At 40.8% G+C, this 27,982-nt stretch overlaps 1 protein-coding gene across 4 annotated transcripts in view; it reads left to right on the top strand.

Annotated features, from left to right (window-relative positions):
- cad (carbamoyl-phosphate synthetase 2, aspartate transcarbamylase, and dihydroorotase) overlaps nt 1-24,472 on the top strand; it is a 98,255-nt gene extending 73,783 nt beyond the window's left edge. For 2 of the 4 annotated variants that reach the window (XM_055635505.1, XM_055635508.1), the window contains exons 36-44: nt 2,559-2,606; nt 3,311-3,471; nt 5,157-5,231; nt 8,315-8,527; nt 12,286-12,411; nt 17,760-17,915; nt 19,592-19,705; nt 20,567-20,661; nt 23,028-24,472. In XM_055635505.1, the coding sequence (XP_055491480.1) occupies nt 2,559-2,606; nt 3,311-3,471; nt 5,157-5,231; nt 8,315-8,527; nt 12,286-12,411; nt 17,760-17,915; nt 19,592-19,705; nt 20,567-20,661; nt 23,028-23,130 (1,091 nt within the window). In that variant the 3' untranslated portion in view covers nt 23,131-24,472. The remainder of the gene's footprint in view (nt 1-2,558; nt 2,607-3,310; nt 3,472-5,156; nt 5,232-8,314; nt 8,528-12,285; nt 12,412-17,759; nt 17,916-19,591; nt 19,706-20,566; nt 20,662-23,027) is intronic. The other 2 variants (XM_055635506.1, XM_055635507.1) reach the window with 2 other exon arrangements.
- Nucleotides 24,473-27,982: the final 3,510 nt, after the last annotated feature.

Raw genomic sequence — 27,982 nt, 5'->3', positions numbered from 1 at the left:
ATTTTAAGAAGTGTGGAATGGCAGTATACAAAGAAAAATAATTTAGTCTATTTGGTATGCATCTTCTAAAGCTTAGTTGCATCTCGTGTGACAAACCATTAATGCAAAAAAGGAATAATTGCCAAGTCTAGAACTCTCACACATGTGCAATCGGTGCAGGAATCCTGAACTTGGTATTGTTTGGTGTCTTGTGGTTCAACATTCTCTTCCACTGGACTTCATGTAGAGATCAGCAGCCATATGGTGATCAGCAGTAGGGCTTCCTTAGTCCTGAGATCACCCAGCATGAATGCCCACTGCACATTTCCACCATTAATTCTCCCTGTCTTTCGCTACAGTGCTGGAGTCCCCAAAAGTTTTAAGTCAGCAAAGTAGGCTCTTTCCTATGAGCATCTGGAAAATCTGAACGGTATGCTGCTCAGCAGTGAGCCTGTTCCAAGCCAAATATTTCCAGGCAATGTTATTTACAGTTGGAGTAATTTATAAATGCATTGCAACACCAGTTTTTTTAATTTCCTTGAGTGGGAGACTGCAGATAGGCATTAGTTATTTTAGCTTCACGGTATAATCATGGTCAGTGCAGATTTTCATTATCATTTTCACTGCAGAATCTAGACTGGTGTTTTGTGAATTGGTTGTGTCAGTGTTAGCACTGAATAGAGTACTTCAAGTCCTAACAACTTGGACTTCATCTCAGTCCTAAATGGCCTACCCCTTATTCTTAAACTGTGACCCCTGGTTCTGGACTCCCTCAACATCGGGAACAATCCTCTAAGAATTTTATATGTTTCTATAAGATCTCCTCTCATCCTTCTAAATTGCAGCGAAGACAAGCCCAGCCGACCCATTCATCATATGTCAGTCCTGCCATCCCGGGAATTGACCTGGTGAACCTACGCTGTACTCCCTCAATAACAATAATGTCTTTCCTCAAATTAGGAGACCAAAATTGCACACAATACTCCTGGTGCAGTCTCACCAGGGGCCCGTACAACTGCAGTAAGACCTCCTTGCTCCTAAACTCAAATCCTCTCGCAATGAAGGCTTTCTTCATTCTGCTGTACCTGCATGCTTACTTTCAGTGACTGATGTACAAGCACACCCAGGTCTCGTTGCACCTCCCCTTTTCCTAATCTGACGCCATTCAGATAATAATCTGCCTTCCTGTTCTGGCCACCAAAGTGGATAACCTCACATTTATCCACATTATACTGCATCTGCCCACTCACCCAACCTGTCCAAATCACCCTGCAGCCTTCGCATCCTCCTCGCAGCTCACACTGCCACCCAGCTTTGTGTCATCCGCAAACTTAGAGATGCTACAATTAATTCCCTTGTCTAAATCGTTAATATATATTGTAAACAACTAGGGTCCCAGCACCGAGCCTTGCGGCACCCCACTAATCACTGCCTGCCATTCTGAAAAGGTTCCGTTAATTCCTCCTCTTTGCTTCCTGCCAACAAGTTCTCTATCCATCTCAATACCCTACCCCCAACACCATGTGCTCTAATTTTGCACACTACTCTCCTGTGTGGGACCTTGTCAAAGGTTTTTTTTGAAAATCCAGATTATCAAATGCTGAATTCTGTTAAAGGAAACTTTAAGTCGCATCGCATGTTGAAAAAAGTGAAATGTTGTCAGTTGTATTGTTATTATTTTCTGGCATTTGCTACTTTGGCACATCGTCTAACCACCCAGAAAATATGGGTAGAATAGATGATTCAATTTTTGTAATTTAATTGCACAAATATTGTGGTTAGTACTGTCATTATCCATAATTAATGTTCTCAGAATACTGTTCAGCTCTGTTTAAATTGCTTTTTATTATAAACGTATTACATTATCAGAATTTGTGGATAATAGATTCTAAATAGACAATAGTCCATATTTTTCCCATGTTCTACCCTCATGGATGAGTATGAAATGTAATTAAAAGAGCAAATCAGTCACTGTTCAAGCAATGCATTGTTCTCAGTTTGTAACTTGGAATCTTCATTGTTCAGTTTGCAATGATAGTACAGCTCTCTTCTGGTAGGTATGCATTTACACAATGAATCTTTACTACAGTAACCCTTTTATTTAACACATATTGACACCTAACAATGGTTTAGTTCACTAAGATGAAAGGTAGGGAACATGCTCGGAGATACTATATTTCAAATGCAGATTTGTGGAATTGTTGCTTTGAATGGGTTGGGAAGGAGTCTGAAATGAACAAGCCACTTCTTGCAGTATGCAAGTTTGGATGCAAATCTATAGCTTTATTGCGACAGGCACACTAACGATTTCACACCTTTGTTTTCAGTGGTATAATCACTTGGCTGTGAATCGCTTAAAAAGCTTTCTCACATTAATGGCCTTATATTATATAATGGATTTCATAATGGTATTGACTTTAAAAAAAAATGTATCTAATAGATACATGGATCGCATAGAAGTACGCCATCTCATCATCACATGAAGAAATGTTTTGTAAATTGCAACGCGTGCTTATCTTTTCTAATTGGTATTGCTTGACTCAATCACTTGCTGATTCTGCTTGCTCTGATTTAAACAGCTGAAGGAGAATACAAGGACAAAACAGTCAAGAAATTCATCGAACAAGGTGTGAAATGCAGCAGCAGTTTAAAAATTTCAGTACTCTGGAATGTTGGTAATTCTAACGGCAGATAACCCCAGCTTTTCTTCTCCTCTGAGAATGCTTTGCTGCTTTACTGAAAATTTATTTTGCAGTGTTGAATCTGCTGCTTCTTTGCATGTCATCGTACTGCACAGCCGTCAAATCTCAGTGAAACCTTAGTGAAACGTGCTTGTGAAGCTTTTGGTAGTTCTGATAATTTAATGTTGCTGATTTTGGAGTTGTCTTGTCTTATTAATACTGATTAAGGATTCTGGCTGCTTTTCTGCTTTTGTTTGCAAAATATGGTTTGATGTAGAGGCACATGTGCTTGTCATGATGAGCTTGGGCCCTGAGCACAGTTGTGGATTGTATGGCATTCATAACTGCACAAGGTTTTGAATATATAATTGGGTATTGTTGCAATAATTAATTATGAACTTAACTGTACAAATTTTGCTGCTTTGTTTGAATGGACATGTCATTTTAACTGAAGTTGACACCTTTTCATGATTCAGTAAATAACTTGCATTTTTAACAGGTGAAGCTTAATCAGTTTTCTGTGAATAGGTACGAAATATAACATGTGAACCTATAAGAATGTTGCAAGGCAAACTGAATATTTGCATAAGAGTATGCCTTTAACTTCAACTAATTTTGATCATCTACTTGTTTTTTTCTTATGTCAAAAGATCCAATGAGTCAAGATGGTTATGTATATCCTCCTCCTGTTTCGAGGCTTCTATCGCCACAGAATCTTGCAGCACAGGCTGCTCCTCATCCATACTCTCCTCTTTTACATTATTTCGTTGGGCAGCATGTTCTGTCAGTTAGACAGTTTTCAAAAGACCAGGTGATCACCTTTTATTTGTTTCAATTTATAATTCTGATGATATGTGGTTTCTGTTCTGGTGTTGATCTTTGTGTGTCGTGAAACTGATGTTGATCGACATGCCATCATCTAGAAGAAGGGTCCCAACCTGAAACGTCATCTATCCATGTTCTCCAGGGATGCTTCCTGACCCAGAATTACTCCAGCACGGTGTCATTTTTTGTAAACTATCACCTGCAGTTCGTAGTGCCTGCACCAGTTTAAAATGGAAATGAAAATCCCAATGGTAATATGACTATCCTGTGTTAATCCACAATATTGGAACAAATTCACATTAAGTTTTGATTTTCTTACGAAGCTGACACATTGACCTTGCATGCTGCAAGAAGGAAAATTCTATACACTACCAATTTGTAGAACTTTGTCAGAGGCTTTAAGTCAAAATAAGAAACCAAAGTTTTCCAAAGGGAAACTTAGGAATACAGACTAAGTGATAAGGATTTAACACTTAAACTCTGTTTCAAACACTGAGCACCCAAATAAAGGGCGGCACAGTGGTGCAGCTGGTAGAGCTTCTGTCTCAAGGCACCAGAGACCTGGGTTCAATCCTGACCATGGGTGATTTTATGTGGAGTGTGTACATTGCCCAAGTTTCCTCTGGGTGCTCCAGCTTCTTTGCACATCCCAAAGTCATATGGGTTTGTTGGTTAATTGGTCTCTCTAAAATCACCCTGAATGTGTAGGGAAAATGGGATAATATAAAACAAGTTGGAACAGGTGATTGACGATCAGTGTGGACTCAGTGGGCTGAAGGGCCTATTTCCATGTTGTATCTTTAAATTCTAAAATATAGACAGAATATCATGACATTGAAGTTACCAACTGAGCAGGAAAGCTCTTTTTTAAAAAAAGAAGGTAAATGTTTTAACACGAGTTGCAAGTAAGTTGGTAATACATTTTCATGGTCATAAAGCCATACAGCATGGTGACTTGCTGGTGCCAACCAAGATATAGGGAGGGCTTGGACAGACCCAGACTATATTCCGTGGAGCTCAGGAGGATGAAGGGTGATCTTATAGAGATGTATGCGATCATGAGGGGGATAGATAGGGAAAATGCACAGTCTTCTCAAGAGTAGGAGTCAAGAACCAGAAGATGGGTTCAAGTTGAGAGGGGAAAAGTTTAATATGAATCTGAGAGGCAACTTTTTCACACAGGGCAATGTATATGTGGAACGAGATGCCAGAGGAGATAGTCGAAGCCGGCACCATAACAAGATTCAAAATACATTTAGAGAGGCACATGGACAGGCAAAGTTTAGAGGGATATGAGCCCAATGCAGGCAGGTGTACAGTAGATGGGGCATTTTGGTCGCCCTGGGCAAGTTGGTCTGAAGGGCTTGTTACCGTGGTGTGTGACTCTATGCCTCACTCACCTGCCTACATTTGGCCCGTATCCCCCTAAACCTTTTCTATCCAAATGTCTTTTAAATGTTATTATAGTACTTGCATCAACTACCTCCTCTGGCAGCTTGTTCCATATATCCATCAATTTCAATCTTGATTATAAAGCCCACATAAAAGTAACTAATTGTCATAATGTTTCAACTGCATGAAAAGTTGTAATAGGAGTGTTGATTTTGTGTATATGTACATCTGGAATTATTTGTGGATATTGATTTTCTGATAAAACGTTTTTTCTTGTAGTTGTCGCACTTGTTCAATGTTGCTCATAACCTGCGCTTAACAGTGCAGAAAGATCGCAGTTTGGATATTCTGAAGGTTTGTCTAACAATTTTATTTAGTTTATAATATTTAGAAGCTGGGTGTTTTTGTTTTGTGTGTTTATGTCATTTAGTGTCAATAATAGTGATATTGCTCAAAATGTTGATATCTCTCGTATCCAGAGAATAATCTGAAAGAAAAGATGCAGATTTTGTTAAATTCTACCCCCTAAGATGTTGTATTTGGATTTGACTACATAATTTAGCATGAGTCAATTTATCAAACAAGTGCACATCTTTATTTCTGGTCTATGCAGAACTGAAGTATAACTATCATGTCTGAATAGCCCAGAATGTAAGAATGTAGCAAATGGCAGGGATAAGTTATGTGACCTCTTCGTCAGATCATAGTCCTTGATTTCTCTGTATTCTGGAAATCTGTCGGTATTGTCCTTTCATATATATTTTATGACGATGCCTGTCATTGAAAATTCATATCACTATGAATAAATTTCTTCTCATCTCGGTCTTTGATAGTTGAGACCTTATCAGGAGACTTTGGTATTGGGTGCCATTCCACACTTCTTAAAAGAAACAAAGAAAGAAAGAGGCGGAGACAGTAGAACTAGAAGGAGAGCTGGGAAGGGGAGGGGGAGGAGGGAGAAGACAAGGGCTAACTAAAATTAGAGAAGTCAATTTTGATACCGTTGGGGTGTAAACAATGTAAGCGAAATACCCAAGCTTGTCTCCTCGCTGCATTTACTGCTGGCTCCAATCGCAAATCTGAGTTTTCGAGTGATCTGTGCAAGGCATTCTTGTTGCTGGAATTCCACTGTGGAAATTGGAAAACAAATCTCTCTGAGGTTTTTTTAGAGAAATACACAGTGGAACATATACCGAGCGAGCCATCATTACGGAAAAATTATGTTGACAGCAACTTCAACATTGTTGTGCAGAAAATTAGAGATGAAGTTGCATGCAACAAAAATTGGATTTCAATAGACAAGACAACTGATGCTGTGGGGAGATATGTTGCCAATGCGGTCATCGGTACACTGGAGCCAGGTCAACCATCAAAGGAGTATTTGTTGACATTGGAAGTATTGGAGAAGTCAAACAGCTCAACTATTGCTCAGTTGTTTACATCTTCACTTGCTGTACTTGGTATAAAACACGAGAATGTTCTTCTGTTTGTGACTGATGCAGCTCCGTACATGAAAAAAGTTGCCCGTGCTCTTAAAGTTTTATTCCCCAAAATGTTGCATGTGTCATGCTTAGCTCAAGGACTTCATAGAATTGCCAAGCACATACTTCAGAATTAAGGGACAGAAGTTTAGGGGTAACATGAGGGGGAACTTCTTTACTCAGAGAGTGGTAGCGGTGTGGAATGAACTTCCAGTGGAAGTGGTGGAGTATCATTTAAACATAAATTGGATAGGCATATGGATGAGAAGGGAATGGAAGGTTATGGTATGAGTGCAGGCAGGTGGGACTAAGGGAAAAAAGTTGTTCGGCATGGACTTGTAGGGCCGAGATGGCCAGTTTCCGTGCTGTAATTGTTATATGGTTATACATAGCTTGTTCCCAAATGTCAATCGCCTAGTTTCCAATGTCAAGAAAATCTTCCTCAAAGCACCGTCACGCGTGCAGTTGTTCAAGGAAATGGCACCCGAGAATCTGCTACCTCCTCAGCATGTTTTGACTAGGTGGGGTACATGGCTCTCAGCTGTACTCTACTATGCTGCAAATTTTGAAAAGATAAAATAAATCGTCAAATGTTTTGAAGAAGAAGAATCTGCTGTAGTCAGGATTGTCAGTGAAATCATGCAGAAAAAGTCCCTCAACTGCGATCTTGTGTTTATTGCTTCCAAGTTTGCAAACTTCCCACAAGCTTATCACTTGCCTTGAGAAACGTGACGAAACATTAGTGAATAACTTGCAGGTTTTCAACAAAGTAACTGACGATATTGGTAAAATTCCTGGCGATGTAGGTAAAGACGTACAAGGAAAATTTGAGTGATTTTAGCTAACAAAGATCTTGAAGAAATACAAAACATAGCTAAAGTTCTCAAAGGTAGTTGTAATGCACAAGATATTGACATGAATATAGAGACTGTAGCTTGTTTTGGGTATGCACCCGTGACCTCAGCTGAGGTAGAAAGAAGTTTTTCACAAATGAAGCATATTCTGTCTGACAGATGGCATAGTTTAACACCAGATAATTTGAAAAAAAATGTGAGTAATTATGTGCAACCAGACAACTTTGGTCATTTAATGTAGTGTACCTTTATATTATCATTTTGTGACCATATTTTGGTGGTGAAAATACATGCCTTTTTGGGTCAATAAATGCGTTTTTTGTAATTGTATTATGTCTTTTTGCCTGCCTATTTCAGTTTTTTAGTGCCTAAACATCCTGGCTCTAGTGATCAGAAACTCAAGTGGACTGGGCAGAGCAGGCTACAAGAGCAGATCAGTAACTTAGACGCCATCCATCAACCACTCCATATGCTTATGCACTTCGCTAGTGTGTATTGTTTATAAATGCACTATTGCACATAGCATTGACAGCACCTCCCAAATCAGCCTCTATCACCAAGAGCAAGGGCTTAGACATGAGGAACTATCACCAGCAGTAGGTTCCCTTCCAAATGACACATAATTTGGATCAGAAAATAAGCTTCAATTCCTGATTATTCCTGGTCTATGTCTTCCCTACTACCGCTTACCTACTACTATTGTGGTATAACCCTTGATGGAAGGAATGCAGCAATTCTGGAACATCCATCCCCACCATATCCAGATCTCATGGTAAATGAAGACGGCTGGAAAAAAATTGAAGCTGTGGTTAATGTAAATATGTTAACTTCAAATTCAGATAGTTGTGAGAAGAGGAAAACTAAGATTTGTATCTCGCTCTGTTCCCACATTTCTCCCGGGCTTTGCGATTGTATTTTAGTATGAGGGCGGACTGGAATGTCTTTCCGAGGTGGTTGCAAAATGAAATTATGAAAAGACAATATTCAGGTTTAAGTAAATTATGAAACTTTTAGATAAACAGGAACTGTAATCTGAAGTGCTAAAAGCACTAGGGCAAGTGTCAAAAGAGATATCCCAAATCTGTCCTTTCTCTTCCAACAGGGTAAAGTTATGGCTTCCATGTTTTATGAAGTCAGCACAAGAACTAGCAGCTCATTTGCAGCTGCCATGCAACGGCTTGGTGGTTCTGTGATTTACTTTTCCGAGGCAACTTCATCTGTGCAGAAAGGGGAATCTCTGCTTGACACAGTGCAGACAATGTGTTGTTATGTGGATGTAGTGGTTCTTCGCCATCCTGAGCCAGGTGCAGTTGAGGTATGTATTTGAATCATTTGAATATTGAATTTTACTCCGCAGTTCAATTTTCCGAGTTCACTAGCAGATAATTAGTAACTTTAAATAGACTTGAGTTGTCAGCTGTATGTACATTTGGCCAAATGACTGAGAGCATTGTTTTGTTTTCAACACACAGCACAGTCTACATTAAATCTGAGGTGTTATTTTTGATTGTTGAAAGCTTTTATACACAACTAGTCTGTGGGACCCGTTGGGTCCCAGCTTCACACGGGAGGGCTGGTCCCCCAACGCAATTCCAATATTGCTGGCCAGTGGGGTGGGCTTTCTGGACCGCTAGAATGGTGTTGTGGTCCGAAGGGACTGGTTTCCAGAGGGCTAGTATGGACATTGTGGGCCAAATGGATTATTGGGCTGGCAGCTCAGTCACTGAGACCACTCACATACACACGCTCACACTCACACACACACACACACTCACACGCGTGCACACACTCTCACTCACTCACACACACACACACACACACACACACACACACACACACATCATATATATGGCAGTAAACCTTCTTGAATACTATCACAGTTTCAAGCACAGGCAGGGCAGCAGGCCAAACAACTCATGGCATTGTCATTAAGGGCTAACAAACCATTTATTGCAAGTACATTGCACACTCACAGTTCAGTTGATTCACAGCTTAGAATGAGAGCTGTGGCCTCTCCCTCGCGATCTTGCAGAGTGACTGAGTCACATCCAGGTTTCTGGGGTTTTATAGTCCTGCCCCCCTCCTCCGCTGGAAGGGCCACCTTCATCGAGGTGATTGACAGGCGAGAGGATCTCAAGGTTTTTTAAACACTCATAACTTTTTTATTTTTCATCGATGGGAACAATCCTCAGGGCCTGCTCAGCTGAGGAGGACTGCGAGTAAGATAGTGAAAAATCGTAGCGATACATGGTAGCGTTTTTTTCTAAAATCAATATACAGCGCAGACAGGAAGTGGTCAAGATGAGACTTTTAATTATATACTAGACCAAGTGCAGACCCGTTGGGTCTGCTCCCAATGGTGTGATTCCCCCAACCCAATATTCCACCATGCACCCGTCTCCTCCAATGGAACTGAAGCCGTTCTCAAAAGTAAGATTCCAGCACTGCCCTGCCTCTTTAGAAAAAATCCCTGCCTGCTGCAGCAGTGAAAAGTTCAGTGTTCCTGTCTTGCAACATTGTTTCGAAGTGTGTTGGAAGCTGAGGAAGGAGCAGCCGTCAACGAATCGAAAGGCAGGAAGGGATCCGTACTGCAGGCGGACTGTTTTTTTAATATATACTAGACCAAGTGCAGACTTTTTTATCTGCTAATCCCAATGGTGTGAAAAATATTCCACTCAGGGCCTGCTCAGTCTCCTCCAGGAACTGAAGCCGTTCTTAAAAGTAAGATTCCAGCACTGCCCTGCCTCTTTAAAAAAAAAATCCCTGCCTGCTGCAGCAGTGAAAAGTTCAGTGTTCCTGTCTTGCAGCATTGTTTCGAAGTGTGTTGGAAGCTGAGGAAGGAGCAGCCGTCAACGAATCGAAAGGCAGGAAGGGATCCGTACTGCAGGCGGACTGATTTGAGTTTTATATATATATATAGATAGATAGATAGATACACAAATTTGTTTTTGGAAACATGCATTTTGCATCATCTGCAATCAGCTGTTTTGCTGAATGAAAATTATCCATCTTTAATGGTTATATTCCAAGCACGTGTTCAGACTAGCGACATCAAGAATGAGTCGGTATCCTCCACTTTTCTTCAATCTTCGGTAGAGTCAGCTGATTTTGTTCTGTCCCCTCCCTTTGGCTCTGGCATTGTAGCCTGCTGGGGGACGAGACTGAGTATGTGAAGTGCGCTGCCTCCATGGTGAGCACTGAACCTGTGCCTAAAAAAGGCATCTGGCTCTCTTAATTGTGTTGGCCTGGTGCTCCAACCAGTCTCAGTGTAGTGGTTTCTGCCGCTAGCTTGGATGGGATGATATGCATGCCGGTAGTTGCGAGTCTTACCACAGAGGGTGTCTTTACCACACCCACAGCAGCCTTGAATTCCTCTTGCAAGGTTTTTACTTGGTTGCTCAAATCTTCTCCAAAAATATACTTTGCAGACTGCACATTACATGCCTTGCACAATTGAGCATATTTTGGGTTTATCTCAGGCCTTATACCATCCTTGCGAACACAATTGAGCTCAAACTGTGCATTACATAGAAGTGCTAAGACGTCTTGCTGCAATTCAGACAGCTGAGTTCCATCCACCGACCTTGCAAATGCCGTAATCCCTCTTTTGAGAAATCTCTGAACTCGCTGGAGTTTTAAGTCTTTTGACTTTGTTTTGCCATCAGATTGTCCCAAATGGTGGCATTAATCTTCGGAACATCCAGTGTCTGGCAGTTATCAGGACTAGCATACCTTTCAGCAGTGTCCTGCATGTTCTTCTCATTCAACTGGTGAGAAGTCAAGTAACCAATGCTACTTGCCAGTTCTTCCTCTAATGGTTCCCCTATCCCTGAGGGGATGGCAAATTTTGTCACAAGTGCCGGCAGCTCCTTTTTGGACTTGAGATGAAGCTTATCATCCACTTGTTGGGGGAATTCGAGTTCATTGTCTACTTCCCCGCAGTCAGTCTACTACGTAATAATCCTTAAATTTCCCCGCCTCTGAGTGGGGGGATATCATAATGCAACCCTGGACCAGGTATTGCCGCCACAGACATCTGACTGGAACCACCTGTATCGGTTGCCAGTGTGTGGAGCACATTCCCTTCGACCAGCCTCTCAATCAGGTTTTCCAGTTTTGAGAGCTGACAGATGACATCCTCAATGGATATTGAAGCAGTACCTTCCTGTCGAGTATTGTCTTTTTGGTCTTGGCCTTCCCCGAACTCGGGGTCGACAAACTTCTCCCTTTCGGAGCTTTTGCAGAGGTTTGGATTGGATTGGATTGGATTCAATTTATTGTCATTGTCTTCAATTAAGAGACAACAAAATGCTATTTTCCTTAGTCATACAAATTTAAAAAAGCACAAAACACAGAAGTCTATGGCACAAACACAAACATCCCCACAGCGGCACCAAAGTTCCCCAATGTGAGGGAAGGAACCAAAGTTCAGTCAACTTCCTCGCTGATCTTCCCAGATGTTCACCCATGGTCGGGGCCTCCCGTGGTCGGGGGGTGGGCGAGGATACGACTCGAATAATAGTCGCATCCTCTCCAGGAAGCGACTGAAGGACAGTTTCCTCCTTACCATACCCTCTTCCTCCCACATAAAACAAAACAAATACAAAAAAAGCATACTTTAAACATAACAAAAAATAAAAAAGATACCAGACTGAAGGCGGAGGCAGACAGTAACAGTGCCACTGGATGTCCAGGTTGCTGTGCAGGCTGTGCCTGCCAGTGTCTCCGAGCTTGATACCGACGGCCACCAACCTCTCCCGTTGCCTTTATTTGCCGCTGACTTTTCAGCTGCACGCTTCCTCTTGGTTTTAGGCTTCCCCATTCTTGGGACCTAAACCAGCGTCGAAAGCAATAGTTTCTGTGAAACTTACCTTCCGACTTTAATGATGTACCACAGGGAAATCCCGACGTCCATTTCCCCATCCGAATCTCGCGCCATTCGTCGATGTATTGATGCGCATGCAGGCTGGTAGGTTCTTCATGTAGTCTCGTGACGAGACTTTGAAATAAAATGTCCTGTTTAATTGTACATACTTTTAACTTCAAGTCCAATACTGAATTACTTTTTTTCAGCTTGCTGCGAAAAATTGCCGAAAACCTATTATTAATGCTGGAGATGGTGTTGGTGAGCATCCAACACAGGCTCTGCTAGATATTTTCACTATTCGTGAGGAGCTGGGCACGGTGAATGGAATGACGGTAATAGATTTTCTATTATTTGAGTATAAATGATAATTTTCAGCGGGGTCCTGTGTCTGGTTCTCAGCAAATTAAAATGTGTTTGTATTTCTTGAAATGTATTTAGTACATGGACCGTGAGTAGTGCTGCTTCAATTTATACTAGTTGTGCTGCAGTAATGTTTGATATTGCTAAATCTATCTTAAGCATTAATCAGTTATACCGGTGGTAAGAACTCTTATCAGCAATTGGAATTCTGCACCAAAAATTGCAAATATTCAGCAGATCAGGTAACAACCACGTGGAGAGAGAAAAACAGTTCATCTTTCAGGCCTTTTTTTGTTGTTGTTGCTTTTCAATAACAGATATGCTGTCTATTTTATTTATTTTATACCAATGTAAGATGTTGCATTATGTAGTCATAGAGCTGTACAGCAGAGAAAAAAAGTCATTTGGCACACCTTGTCCATGCTCACCATGCTAGTCCCATTTGCCTGAATTTGGCCTAAGCCTTTCCTGTCCATATCTTTTAAAAGTCACTATTGTAACAGTTTCCTCTGGCAATTCACACTCTTTGAAAAGTTGCCAATGACTTCACTCTTTTCTCACCTAAAGCCAATTGTTTTTTAAACCTCACCTTATCCATGCTCCTCATGATGTTGTCCACCTCAATAATGTCACTCCTCAAAAAGAAGAGAAGTCCCAACCTATGCAACTGCACACAACACTCCCAAGTGTGATCTCACCAATGACTTGTACAGTTGCATCATGATGTCCCAATGTTTGTATCCAGCTATGACCTCCCAGCCATCTAAGGGATTTTTCGAAGTCGCTGCCTCGAAAAGGCAGCCAACACATATAGAATAGATCCATGTCATTGTAACATCCATGTACAACGATGTAAAATGTCCCACAGTGCAGCATAAACATTCACTCATACAAGGTAAAGAAAAGAAGAAACAACTAAATAAATATCCGAACAAAGCATGCATACACAACTGCACACAACACCAGTCCAAGTATCGCCCCTGCGATCCTCGGCAATGACTTGTACAGTTGGTATCAACTGTGTCTATGTCCTTGTCCTTGTTTGTACCGTCTGCCTGACGGCAACAGTTCAAACAGGGAGTGTCCGGGGTGGGAAATGTCCTTTATGATGCTCTGGGATTTTTTGGTGCAGCGGGAACTGTGTAAGTCAAAAGGGATTTTTCGAAATCGCGTTGCAATGGCCCTCTGGAAAGCCGGTGCAGCCACACGCATACACAGTATGTTAGTATGCAGAGACCAGCAGTCCTGATCTTCCTGGCCAAAGGAAGTGCACTCTGCTGGACATTTCACAGCGCATTGCCCACCAAGAAGAAGGTACAGACCATTGCCATCAAAAAGGTACAGAAGCCTGAAAATCCATCCAGGTTCAGGAATAGCTCCTTCCCTTCAGCCATCAGGCTATTAATCACAACACCAAATAAGCTCTGAACTACAATAGACAGTTATTATTATTATTGCACTATAATTGTTTGTTAATTCAGTAAATGTGTATGTGTATACACACTGAACTTTATTTTCCTCCCGTTATGTGTTATGTTTACATATTCTGTTGTGCTGCAGCAAGTAAGAATTTCATTGTTCTATCTGGGACATATGGCAATAAAACACTCTTGACTCTTCACATCGCTGTCCACCTGACTTGCTACTTCTGGGTACATCTGTACTCCTAGATCTCTATTTTCTGCAACATTCTCCAGGGCTCTACAATCTACTTTGTTCGACCTGCACTGGTTTGACTAATCAAAGTGCAACGTCACTCACTTGTCGGGGTTAAATTTCATTTACTTTCCCTGGGCCCACCTTCCCAACTGATTTTAATCCTGTTATAAATTACAATGGGCCTCCAATCAGAAAAACAACTCTTCACAACTATCCTTTGACTCCTTCCGCTAAGCCAGTTTTGAATTCAATTGCTTAGCTCACCTTGGATTCCATGCAATTTAACTTTCCAGACTGCTCCACTATGCCTACCTTATCAAAGGCCTTGTTGAAGTCCATCCAAATAACATCTGCTGTCATTAATCCTCCGAAAAAAAGTCATATATAGGAGGCATGATTTCCCACGCATGAAGCTATGCTGATCATCCCAAATCTGTGGTTGCTTATCCAAATGCTGGCAGATCCTGTCGCCAAGAATCCTCTCCAATAGCTTTCCCACCATTGCCATCAGGATCACCAGTCTGTAGTTTCCTTGGCTTGTCCTTGCTGCCCTTCCTAAATAAAGTACACATTAACCACCCTCCAATCTTCTGGAACTTCACTTACGGCTAAAGATGATGCAAATATCTCTCCAAAGGCCGATTGCAATTTTCCCTCAAACTTTCTGCAAGATGAAAGATGTACTTCTGACGATGTAGTTGGTCAGGCCCAGGTGATTTATCCATCTTAATGTGCTTAATGCGCCATCGTAGTGGCAGACTCGCCAGTCCTTTCACCCTTTTTGTTATTTTTAGTGTGTCTAAAAGTATGGTTTAGATGTTTCTTAGTATGTCTTATGTGGGGGTTGGTGCGGGGAATAGAGGGAAACCGTTTCCCAGTCACTTACCTCGACGGAGATGCGTCTTTTCTCTGGGTCGCATCTTCGCCCCCCCCCCCCCCCCTCGCAGCCTACCAACTGGATAGACGCGGCCTTTCCTACTGGAGACCAGCTATAGCTTCAGTAGCGGGCGCAGCGCTGAATTATCATCGCGGAGCCTGCTGACTTTAACATCGTGGAGCTGTGGTTTGTGGAGCTTCTAGCTGCGGGTGGCGCTGACTTTAACATCATGGCGCGAGGTGATCCCTTGCCGAGGGTCGCCAGTGTTGGAGCTCCGTCCAGCTCGGCCTGTGGAATCGGAAGCCGTGGTCTCCGGTAAGACGTGGTCGATTCGGAAACACCAAACCGTGAGTGTGTTCCGATCCGTTCCAGCGCTGGAGTTCCGATCATCCCGGCGGGAGTGCCTGTACATCGAGCCATCCATAACGGCGACTGAGGATGGTTCAAATGCCCCGAACGGGTGAACAAAGAGGAAGATGACTAAACTTTATTGCGTATTGTGTTCGTGTTATTTGCATGGTTGTATGGTAACTCAAATCTCACTGTACCAATTGGTGCATGTGACAATAAATGTAACTTGAACTTGAACTTTAAAACTGCCAATTTGGTCATTTGTTTGAACTACTGACCTTTTTATTGTGGCAAATAAATCTTTTCCATTGGTATTTGAAATGGGATCCTTGTTGCTCATCAGCTACTATCAATAAGCTGTTTGTGCAGCCAATCTTATTAAAGGATGCTTAAATGGATCAACATGGAAAAGGAAAAAAGCTTAATTAACTAACATAAGTAAATATTCTAAAAGTCATTTTGTTTTAGAATAATCATTGAAAATTGAAGCACAATGTATAAAATATAGTTTTTGTCAGTCTGCTAAATGTTAATCCCGGCTTAGTAAATTATGAAACCCACTTGTATCTCGTGCAATAAAGTGAAATATTTTTATGATACGTTCAGCAAAGGTTTTGCAAAATGACTTCAAATTCATGACCATGCAGCTGGTTTCCAGGGATTATTTCTGGTTGCAAACAGCAGAACCTGTGGATTACAGTAGAATTGTTGAGAGTGAATGTGAAAATCCTTCAGTTGCTGTTGGTTTTATGGTATAATAATGATAAACACCAGTGATCTCACCATATTTACAAATTTTGGCCACATTGAATTCAATAATTAATGAATGCATAATTGAAAAGACCATTGAATCATAATTTTATACATTTTATAAACACCTAGAGGTTTGAATATAGCAGATCAACATTATCTTTATGCTTAAGAAAGAACTACAGATGCTGGAAAAATCAAAGGTAGACAAAAATGCTGAAGAAACTCAGCGGATGAGGCAACATCTATATAGCGAAGGATTGGGTTCCTTCGCTCTATAGATGCTGCCTCACCTGCTCAGTTTCTCCAACATTGTCTTTATTGCATTTTCTGCTCGGCGTTTCTCAATTCGCCGCTTTACTCCATCAAATATTCATCCTGCCTTAGTCCTGCCATCATCTGAATCATGCTCAAGTTCAGAATCAGAGCTAATTTCTTTGGTCAGTTTTGGTTTCGCCATCACTGATCGTTTCAAGAGGAACATTGGTTGCACCATTTTACTGGGTTATACCACCTGATTCACTATCATAGACATGGGTATGACAAAGCTTATCCAAAATTTCAAATGAAAACAGTCTGAAGAAGGGTTTTAGCCCGAAACGTTGCCTATTTCCTTCGCTCCATAGATACTAAGTTTCTCCAGCATTTTTGTGTACCGTAGAATTAGATTGCTGTACTGCTCTGCAATACAGAAAGATTGTGGGTGATATTTTACTTCACCACCACTTTCCCCTCAAACTCTGTAATCTCTTACTGCACCTTTCCTCGGGGACTGAGACTCCACAACCTTTTTAGTTGGAGAATTCTAAAGATGTATGGTTTATGGGTGAAGACCTTTCTTCTAATTTGTCCTAAATCATGACAAGTTGAGGGACCCCAGATCCCTCCATCTATCCTATTGAACCCTGTAAGGATTTTGTATTTTTCAATACGATTACATCTCAATCTTTGAAACACTGATTCTTAGCTCATTCTGTTTAATTTCTCCTTGATAAATGTTTTCCCAAATTGGCAATAAATCTGGTAAACCATTTCCTTTTACAAGAATATTCTTCCTTGGCGTGGCGATCAGACGCATTGATCCAGGTGCGGTGTCATTAGGGCTGCAGATAGTTGCTGTAAAATGCATTTCGTCTTCCACTCAAGATATTTTGCAAAAAAGGGCAGCCTACCATTTACCTTCCTATTTACGTATTCTGACTGAATAATGGTTGCTGATTTGTGTACGAGGCCACTCTGATCCTCTGAATGCCAACACTTCTCAATTTCTCACTCATAAACGACCCTGCTTTTCTCTTGATTCTACCCAACTGAATGACTTCCACAACTTCCCTATTATACATTCTACCTGCCATATCCTTGTCTCACTCAGCATGTCTCTAAAAATTTGGTTCAGGTTCAGGGTTACGAACAATTATTGCATTTATTTCAATATATAGTATGCAAGCAGTGTTAAAATCTCTTAGTTACATTATATTTGCATGTGTTCTGCCTATAATTCTGTTCTGAAAGGAACATTTATTCCCTCGTAGGATCATTTAGATCACAGATTGATGAGAAATGAAATTTAAATTAGGCATTAGGAATATCAACCTGGAGCTACTTTCAAAGCATTCTTTATAATTTGTACCAAATACAATCAAGGCAATTTTTTTACCAATTGTCATTGGAATGTACCTACAGATTACAATGGTTGGAGATCTGAAACATGGACGAACAGTGCATTCCCTCGCCTACCTTCTCACGTTATATCGTGTTAATCTCCGCTATGTTACTCCCAGAAATCTCCGAATGCCCCAAAATATCATTCATTTTCTTGAATCCAGAGGAATTAAGCAGGTAAACAAAAATAATTTGCATTTAATTTAAATATAATTAATGTAAGGAACTATCATAAGATAATTAGTCTAAGAAATTAAGTTGTACGGGATTCACGATGACTTGATTGTATGGATTCAGAACTTGGCTTAGTCATAGAAGACGGAGGGTTATGGTGGAAGGTAGATATTCTGGCTGTAGGTCTGTGACCAGTGGAATTCCGCAGGGATCTGTGCTGGGACCTCTTCTGTTTGTGATATATATATATATAAATGACCTAGCCATAAACGTAGGTAGATATATAACCATATAACAATTAAAGCACGGAAACAGGCCATCTCGGCCCTACAGGTCCGTGCCGAACAATTATTTTCCCCTAGTCCCATCTGCCTGCACTCAGACCATAACCCTCCATTCCTTTCTCATCCATATATCTATCCAATTTATTTTTAAATGATAAAATTGAACCTGCCTCCACCACTTCCACTGGAAGCTCATTCCACACAGCTACCACTCTCTGAGTAAAGAAGTTCCCCCACATGTTACCCCTAAACTTCTGTCCCTTAATTCTGAAGTCATGTCCTCTTGTTTGAATCTTCCCTACTCTCAATGGGAAAAGCTTGTCCACGTCAACTCTGTCTATCCCTCTCATCATTTTAAAGACCTCTATCAAGTCCCCCCTTAACCTATAGATTTAAGATTGGTGAGTAAGTTTGCTGACAACCAACATTGGAGGGGTTGCAGTCCGGAAGGCTATTAGAAGAAACATCGGGACATAGATCAACTGCAGAAATGGGTGGAGAAATGACAGAGTTTAACCTGTGCAAGTGTGATGTGTTGTACTTAGGGAGGTTAAATGTAAGGGGAGAGTATTCAGTTGATGGCAAGACCCTTAATGGCATTGATGCGCAGAGTGATCTTGGAGACCAGGTTCATAGCTCATTAAGACTGGTAGCGCAAGTAGTTATGGTAATTAAGAAGGCATTTGGTATGCTTGCCTTCATTGCTAGACTTTAAATACAGGAGTCAATAAGTCATGATGCAGTTCTATGGGGCTTTGGTTGGACCACATTTGGAGTATTGTGGTCATCCCATTACAGGAAAGATGTGGAGGACTTTGGGAGAAAGCAGAGGTTTACCAGAATGCTGCCTGGATTAGAGGCTTTCAGCTGCAGGGAGAGGTTGCAGAGAGATTTTGCAGATTGTGAAGATGGTTGTGAAAGATTGCTGCAGGATCTGGATCGATTGGCCAGGTTGACGAAGGAATGGTTGATGGAATTTCATACTGCAAAGTGTGAAGTGTTGCATTTTGGGATGTCGAACAAGGGCAGGACCTACAGATGCGGTATAGAATGCATTGCATAGGGTGGTGGTGGTGAAGGCAGATACAATAGTTTAACAAGCTTTTAGAAAGGCACATGGAAGTGGAGTGAATAGACGGATGTGGCTCATGCACACGTAGATAGGATCAGTTTAACTACGCATCATATTCGGCACAAACAATGTGGGCCAAGGAGCCAATTCCTGTACTGTGCTTTTCTATGTTCTAAATGTGAAACCTGCCAAATGGTTGTAAGCATGTTTGGGAACAGCTTATTATGCTTATAATTTAAGGAAATAGAATATCATGACATTCTTAATGTCATATACTGCTGTGCTGCCACAATTGTTTTCTTGACATCTGTCTGTATATACAGGAGGAATTTGACAGTTTGGAAGAGGCCCTACCAGATACAGATGTATTATACATGACTAGGATCCAGAAAGAAAGATTTGACTCGGAAGAAGAATATGAAGCGGTAATGGAAAATGTACAGTAAATAGAATAATAGATCTTTCTGTACCATTGCTCTTTTACCTAAATTATTTTTATTTTGGTTTATTTTAATCAATTTATTGGGATCTCAAAATGATTCATTGATATATTTAGGAAATTCCTTTTTTGAAAGATAATGGAATATTCTTTTTTTGAAAGTAACATTTCAGAGGTTTGGATTTTCTCCCTGTGCTATAATTCTATAGGTTTTGTTTTTGTGTTTTTAGTTTCTTTAACATTTTAAATATCTACAATATAAAAATCAGTGATCCTTATCTATGCCATTTGTTCATATCAACATTCATTCAGCATCTCTTTAATATAAGGAATGTATCTCAATCACTTCTGAGCCTATACTTGCCTCATTGCTATATGTAAGCAAAGGCAGGTAAATTGGTTACATTTAGTTTTTTTATTCAATCTAGATCAACTATCACTCTGAACTAGTGAGTCAAAATCATTTGGAATCCCAAAGATTTTTTTTAAATTCAGTTTAAGAATAAGGGGTAGGCCATTTCGGACTGAGATGAGGAAAAACTTTCACCCAGAGAGTTGTGAATCTGTGGAATTCTCTGCCACAGATGGCAGTGGAGGCCAATTCACTGGATGTTTTCAAGAGAGAATTAGATTTAGCTCTTAGGGGTAAGGGAATCATGGTATATGGGGAAATAGCTGGAATGGGGTACTGATTTTGGATGATCAGCCATGATCATATTGAATGGCAGTGTTGGCTTGAAGAGCCGAATGGCCTACTCCTGCAACAATTTTCTGTTTGTATGTTTCTTCAGTACTAAATTGCTCTGACTGTCCACGGCAATCTTAAGAAAATACTGTATTTTATCTCCAATTAATCTAGTGTTTTGGACAATTTATTCTTACTCCTCACATTATGACGAGAGGCAAAAAGAAGATGGTGGTTATGCATCCACTGCCACGTGTGAATGAAGTTAGGTAAGAGCTTGAGCTAATAAAGTTTGTGTGTGCCCACATGTGCATGGGTCTACTGAAAATATGTGTGTTTACCCGAGGCGTAGCTATGGGCACAAACATGGGCTCGTGCCCATAGATGAGCTCTGTCTGCCTTTTTGTAGGATACGTTGACCAATCCTTGTTCGAGGCTTACTATGGCCCTATCCCCCAAATCTACCTCCGCTACATCAACAACTGCATTGGTGCTACCTCCTGCACCCATACAGAACTCACTGACTTCATCCATTTCACCACTAACTTCCATCCGGCACTCAAATACACCTGGACCATTTCCGAAATCTCCCTACCATTTCTAGACCTCACTATCACCATCGCAGGTGACGGACTACTCACTGATATCTGCTATAAACCCACTGACACCCATGGCTATCTGGACTACACTTCTTCCCACCCTGCTTCCTGTAAGGACTCCATCCCCTACTCCCAATTCCTCCATCTACGCTGCACCCAGGATGAGGTATTCCAAACCAGGGCATTGGAAATGTCCTCATTCTTTAGGGAGCGGGTGTTCCCCTCTTCTACTATAGATGAGGCTCTCACCAGGGTCTCTTCTATACCCCGTAACTCTGCTCTCACTCCCCATCCCCCCCCCAACTCGTAACAAGTGCAGAGTCCCCCTTGTCCTCACCTTCCACCCTACCAGCCATCACATACAACAAATAATTCTCCGACATTTTTGCCACCTCCAACGGGATCCCACCACTGGCCACATCTTCCCATCTCCTCCCCTTTCGGCTTTCCGCAGAGACCGCTCCCTCCGTAACTCCCTGGTCAATTTGCCCCTTCCCACCCAAACCACCCCCTCTCCTGGCACTTTCCTTTGCAACCGTAGGAAATGCTACACTTGTCGCTTTACCTCCCCCTTGACTCCATCCAAGGACCCAAGCAGTCGTTCAAGGTGCGGCAGAGGTTCACCTCCACCTCCTCCAACCTCATCTATTGCATCCGATGCTCTAGGTGTCAGCTGCTCTACATTGGTGAGACCGAACGTAGGCTTGGCGATCGCTTCGCCCAACACCTCTGCTCGGTTCGTAATAACCAACCTGATCTCCCGGTGGCTCAGCACTTCAACTCCCCTTCCCATTCCGAATTTGACCTTTCTGTCCTGGGACTCCTCCATGGCCAGAGGCCCACCATAAATTGGAGGAGCAGCACCTCATATTTTGCTTGGGTAGTTTACACCCCAGCGGTATGAACATTGACTTCTCCAATTTCAGGTAGTCCTTGCTTTCTCCTTCTTTCCCCCTTCCCAGCTCTCCCACAGCCCACTGTCTCCGCCTCTTCCTTTCTTCTTCCCGCCCCTCACCCCCACATCAGTCTGAAGAAGGGTCTCGACCCACAACGTCGCCTATTTCCTTTGCTCCATAGATGCTGCCTCGCCCCCTGAGTTTCTCCAGTATTTTTGTCTACCTGTTGCCTTTTAAAGCATCATTTGCTATTAGAAATCAGAATTATAATGTCATTTATTATGTTAATATTAAATGGCATGGAATTTACTTGTAAATATTTCTAGTGAAAAATGATGGACACATGTAATCTTTGTCAGTTCATGTCATTGATCCATAAATACAAAGTTGGACATCACAAGAGTCACCCAGAATGTAACATTTCTAACATTACTTTCCATCCACTTTTCTAACACACTGCTTTCTGACACTGAGTGAGAAGCCACATATGTTTATAACATCCAACTAAACCTCCTTTTGGCTCCACCATTGGATTATATTTCTAGTCCAGCATCTTGTGTGGGATCTGACTAAGATTGAGACATCCCAGCAATACTGCAGGTAACAGTACCTGAAGGGATGGTGTATTTCACTGAAATTGAAACATTTAGCACATTTGTTTTTCTTTGATTTCCGGAATCTGCATTTCTTTTTATTTTTAACTTAGCTTATTAATGTTTGTCCTCTTTATACCAAATCTATGCGATGCCCTTTATTTTTATGTCTTTTTCTTAATGATTTCTGTTGGAAAGGCTATTTTGGGGATTTTAGGGTGAATTTGGGAGTTTATCCCCCAAGGAATAAAGTCCTAGCTTGCCCAACCACAGTACTCCAAATGTGCCTTCACCAATGTCTTGTACAATTGTAAGAACATCCTAACTTCTAGACTTAATACCCTGAAACAATCTCATGCAACATTTTTTCCCTTTTTCCCCTTTCCTAGTTTTGATTTATCTTCAATTTGAAACATTCAACGTTTTTTTGTTTGTTTTCCAGCATTTGCAGTTCTTTTTATTGTAATTTAGCTTATTAATGTTTGCCATTTTTATACCTCCAGACATTTGTGTCATGACTGGTAATGTTATTGCTCTTCCTCTTCAGTGTGGAAGTTGATTCTGACCCACGGGCAGCTTACTTCCGCCAGGCTGAAAATGGCATGTACATAAGGATGGCTCTACTAGCAACAGTTCTGGGCAAATTTTGAAACCATAGACCAACTGAGAACAAGATAAAGGATTACATTTAAGAGAAAATTCAAAAGTATGTTACTTTTAAAAATTTGAGATGGTTTTCTTGGTGATATTTGGGTTCTCTGGGCTAATAACTTGTTAGAATGTACAAGATAAATTTCATACCAAGGATTCCTGTCTTTAATTCACTCAGCATACAAGATAAATTTCATACCAAGGATTCCTGTCTTTAATTCACTCAGCATGATTAAGTAGTATCTGACTTCTTGGCATTATTAAGTAGTATCTGACCTCTTGGAAAATCAGTCCCTGGTCATCTTTCCATTGATAACTGCAGATAGTTTGTACAGTTTCAAACTTTTGTTTAACTGCTGCCATGTTTTACATGGCTAGGTCCATCTCAGCTTATCCAAAAATATAAATGTATGCGACTTGCAGAGGCACAAGTGCAGCAGTCTCTACAATTATGGATACTCAGGTCTTTGATATATTAAGAATGGTCTAAAACCACAAAGCGACAATCTTAACAGTTCACATAAATCCTTAAAATTGCAGCTGTTTAAAATTAAAAACAAAACTGTTTAACAGTAAAGATAATATACTCAAATTGCTATTTATGATTGTAAATAACTTGCAAGACTATAAACGTGCTTTTATCATTTTTTTCTCTGTTATTTGAATGGGGGCAAGTACCTGATTGTTGTGCCTGTAAAGATAATAGAATTTGGAATATGATATGTACATTAAGTATTGCACTATACTTTTTGAGCCACAGAGCCTGTTCAAAATTACCTTTGTATCCATGCTTTAATTCTTGTTTTGCGAATACTCAATTGGTAACTCGTAAAATACCTACATTCACAAGATAGTTACAAAAGTCATAACTACTTTATTTTTTGATGCTGCGACTTTAGCTTAAGAATTCAAATTTCTTTGACTGTTTTAAATTACGTCAAAAAAATCCAATTGAATCTTAATATTTCTCTATTAACTCAGTCTACTAACAACCTGAGAATATCTAAATGCCATTCTGCATTATTTGGAAATATAACGATTTGGACTCATGACAGTGTCTGAAAATATATTTAGATTAAATTTAGGTACAACATCCTATTGTAATAATGTGGCGGTTGGACCAAGAAAAACATTTATCTGTTTTGGGTAAATCAAGCCGCTGTGACTCAGCAGGTTGAAGAGTTGTGATATTAACAATAGAATTTTTGAAGCGATTCCATCTGAAAAGAGCACCTGGACATATAAAATGTTAACCTGCTGAAACTTATGTAACAAATTGTCATTGACCACAGAACTTGCTCAATAAGCTACTTTACTAATAAAAAATATTCTAAACTGCGATTTTGTTCCACTTTTATAAAATATATTTTTCTGTTGTACGTGAAATTTGTTGTGAACATAACAATTTTCAGTGAAGATTAACAACTTATTTTTAACTTAATAGACCCAGTTCAATAAAAAAATCTTATGCTAAATATGGTGTCCAATTTGATCTAATGTTTCCAGAAATTCAAGATTTAAGATTCAAGAACTTTATTTGTCACATACACATGAAAGTGGCAATGCTTACGGGATTGTGCAAAACAACAGAACCAGTATTTACAATTAAAAAAAGAAACAACAACGTTTACAATATTTACAATATTTCCTGCGGAAAGGAAAACAGTGTTAATGTTCCGTTTGATCGTTCACGAGAACTTGTTCCTCTTTTCACATGCTGCTTGTCCTGCTGAATGTTTACTGCAATTGAATGTCAGATAATATAAATCCCGTTTCAAAAGTCCATATTGAATGTGGTTTGTAATACCAGTCTTGAGAATCCTGATGAAGGGGCTCGACCTGAAATGTCATCCATTCCTTTCCCCCAGAGTCCTGCTGTCCCGCTGAGTTCCTCCAGCATTTTGTGACTTGCCTGTTTTAATGGTTGATCTTGCCTTTCCCAATATAGTTGAGGGTAAAAGTTACCACTTACATTAAAGCAGTAATAACAGCTCTGGAGCTTTATTTTAAATTTGAGATATAATGCAGACAGAGGGTATGTTTTTAATGTCGCCTTATTAATGTATATTACCTTAAATCCCATCCAATGGCACTAACCCAGCATCAACTACTGCAATGCTATTGTTCACTTTGAGTTTTCAGGATCAATTGGGTCCACCCTTAACACAGCCTTGATTTAAACGTGGACTGGAGCTAAGTTCCAAAGGTGAGGCGAAATTATTGGGGATAATTTTTTTATAGTTTTTTTTTAATAATCTATTTCTTAAAAGGTTTAAGGATATCGGCGAAGTTATGGATTACTGATTTTTAATTTTTGAGTTATTTTGGGAAAGCTTGTTTTGATGTGACAAGACAAGACAAGAAACATTTATTGTCACATGTACCAATTGGTACAGTAAAATTTGTGGGCACCATACAGCCATACGAATAAAAAAGAGCGCAGAACACGATAGTCTTTAACATAGACATCCCCACACAGCGGAATCAAAGTTTCCCACTGAGGGAAGGCACCAAAGTTCAGTCATCCTCCTCTATTGTTCACCCGTGATCATTGTGTGTCTTTTAGAATGCAAATGAGCAGCCAGGTTTCCTGTCTCCAGGCAAGTAAATGTGGAGGCTTGAAGCATGTGCTGTGTAAAGGACAAATGAGGGTCCATGCAGTATTGTGCAAGTTAACTACATCAGACCTTAGCTTACAAAAGGGGGTTTGAGGGAACTCATTATGGGGGGTAAAAAGCAGTGATAGATAAAAGTAGATTGGGGAGGAGAAACATATTTGGACAATTGAAGAGAAAAATACCAACTAACCCTGACCTCCTTTCCAGCACTGGGATTTCCATATCTGACTACCATTTGTGCTGTGATGTTGAAAGAAGGGTACAAAAAGTGGCAGTAACAGACCATGAAGACAGAATGAGGCCAGTTGCATGCTGTTCAACTAGGCAAAGTCTGGTGGTAGCTGGGCTGCAGTGATGTGCTTAAGCAAGTGACTACATAAAGGTATTCCCATGCCAAGATAGAACAGCTAGAATTATGACATGGAGTCAAAGAGATAATATTTAGGTGGGGGTCCCTCTTCAGATAGACTCTGATCAGGGAACACGACCACAGGGAAGGTGATGAAGGAGGCTTCTGTCATCAGTCGTTAAAGACCGATTTCACATTTACAAACCACCTGCAGAGTTTTGGATTAGTGGAGGGAATTAATAGGACATTAAAGAGTTTAGGTAAAGCTTTGACCAAGACTGGACAGGAATGGGTTAGTATTCCCTGCCATTCTGATGGTTCAGAACAACCCCAGCTAGAGACAGGATTAATGCCTTTTGAATTGATAACAGGACAAGCTATGAACCTACCAGCAAGATGGCCCTCCTTGAAATGAGGGTGACCCCACGCGACGTACCCCCTGGGGTGCAACTAAGAGTGTGGAAGTTACACCTACAGGCCCTCAGCGATTAACTAATTATGTATGCACAGCAATTAACCCATGCCTTGCCAGGTCTGCATTCCCAGGTACAAGAGGCACAGAAGGCACTACCAGTTGAACACAGGGACGAGTCCACACTGTCAGACTATGTACTGATAAGGTACTGGGACTGGAAGAAATTGAGACTGTGTTGAAAGGGACTGTACCAAGTGCTACCAACAACATCAACCCCCGTGAAGATTGAAGATCACCCTCCTTGGATACATCTGATTGACTGACTGAAAACGGTTTGGAGAACCAAGAAAGGACAATGGGGCTATTAACCCTCCTTTAATTCTGGGGTTGGTCCAGACTGGACTTGGGGAAATAATTTGTTTCTGTCTATGAGTTTTGAATTTGCCCTTCGTGACTATATAAGTGTATGCTGGGTGTGTACGCACATCCCATATAATGATGATGGAGGAGGAATACCTTAACAATATCCCTTTATCTTATTGAGATTCTGGCCTTACACTGTTTTCGCAATAAAACAGCAACTAATGGGTGCCTTCAGAATGGCAAACTTGAGGACTGTCCCATATTTAAAGGATGGCACACCCCTCCCTTTAAACGAGATTGGAAACGACTAAGAGGACCACATCACTGGCAGGGCGCTGTTATGTTGCATATGTGGTCCCACACATGAGAAGCATGAAGTAGCTACACCAGCACACGGGGATTTCCAAGCGAAGCCTAACGAAGGCTGAGCAATTTTTCAAGATCTTACCGTCCTATGGTAGTATCATGGGAACTCATTAATAAGGCCTCCCCTTGGAGACACTTGCTAATGCCACTGCCACCTCCTTGAGTGCAACCCAGAAGCTGAGATAGTAGCTATGAAAAATGTACTATTACAGAACAGAATGGCCCTAGCTTTTATCCTAGCAGTAAATGGAGGGACGTGCGCCATAATTGGCCGAGAATGTTGTACTTTTATCCCAGATGCTTCCTCCAACATTACCGACTTAGTCACCCATATCAGAATGAAAGTGGCTAGAATAAAGGTAGGAGCTGAATTCCATGATTAAAGCTCCAGGGGAGGTTGGTGGCCATTTAATATGTTTGGGAGGACGGGAAATTGTTGTCCAATATGGATTGATTACATTACTAATTGCACTCTTAATTTGTCTGTTGCGATGCTTATGGCCTTTCTTATGTATGCAGCGAGGACTGTAACTGGTATCATCAAAATGATGAGGAGGGAATGAAAAGGTTAAATGCTTTTAAATATATAAAAAGATACATGGTGGAACACTTGACTGTAGGTTGTAACTTGTATTTTTTCTCAAACAGGCTTTCTCTGGTGGAAAAGTACCAATTGATAAGAGAGAGACAAGCCCAGGCTCGTCTCAGGTGGATGTATATTGAGGCCATGACTAAAAAAT

The sequence above is a fragment of the Leucoraja erinacea genome, chromosome 5, assembly GCF_028641065.1.
Source record: "Leucoraja erinacea ecotype New England chromosome 5, Leri_hhj_1, whole genome shotgun sequence".
Taxonomy (NCBI): domain Eukaryota; kingdom Metazoa; phylum Chordata; class Chondrichthyes; order Rajiformes; family Rajidae; genus Leucoraja; species Leucoraja erinaceus.
The sequence above is the reverse complement of the archived record's forward strand: the minus strand, read 5'-3'. Positions and strand labels throughout refer to the sequence as shown.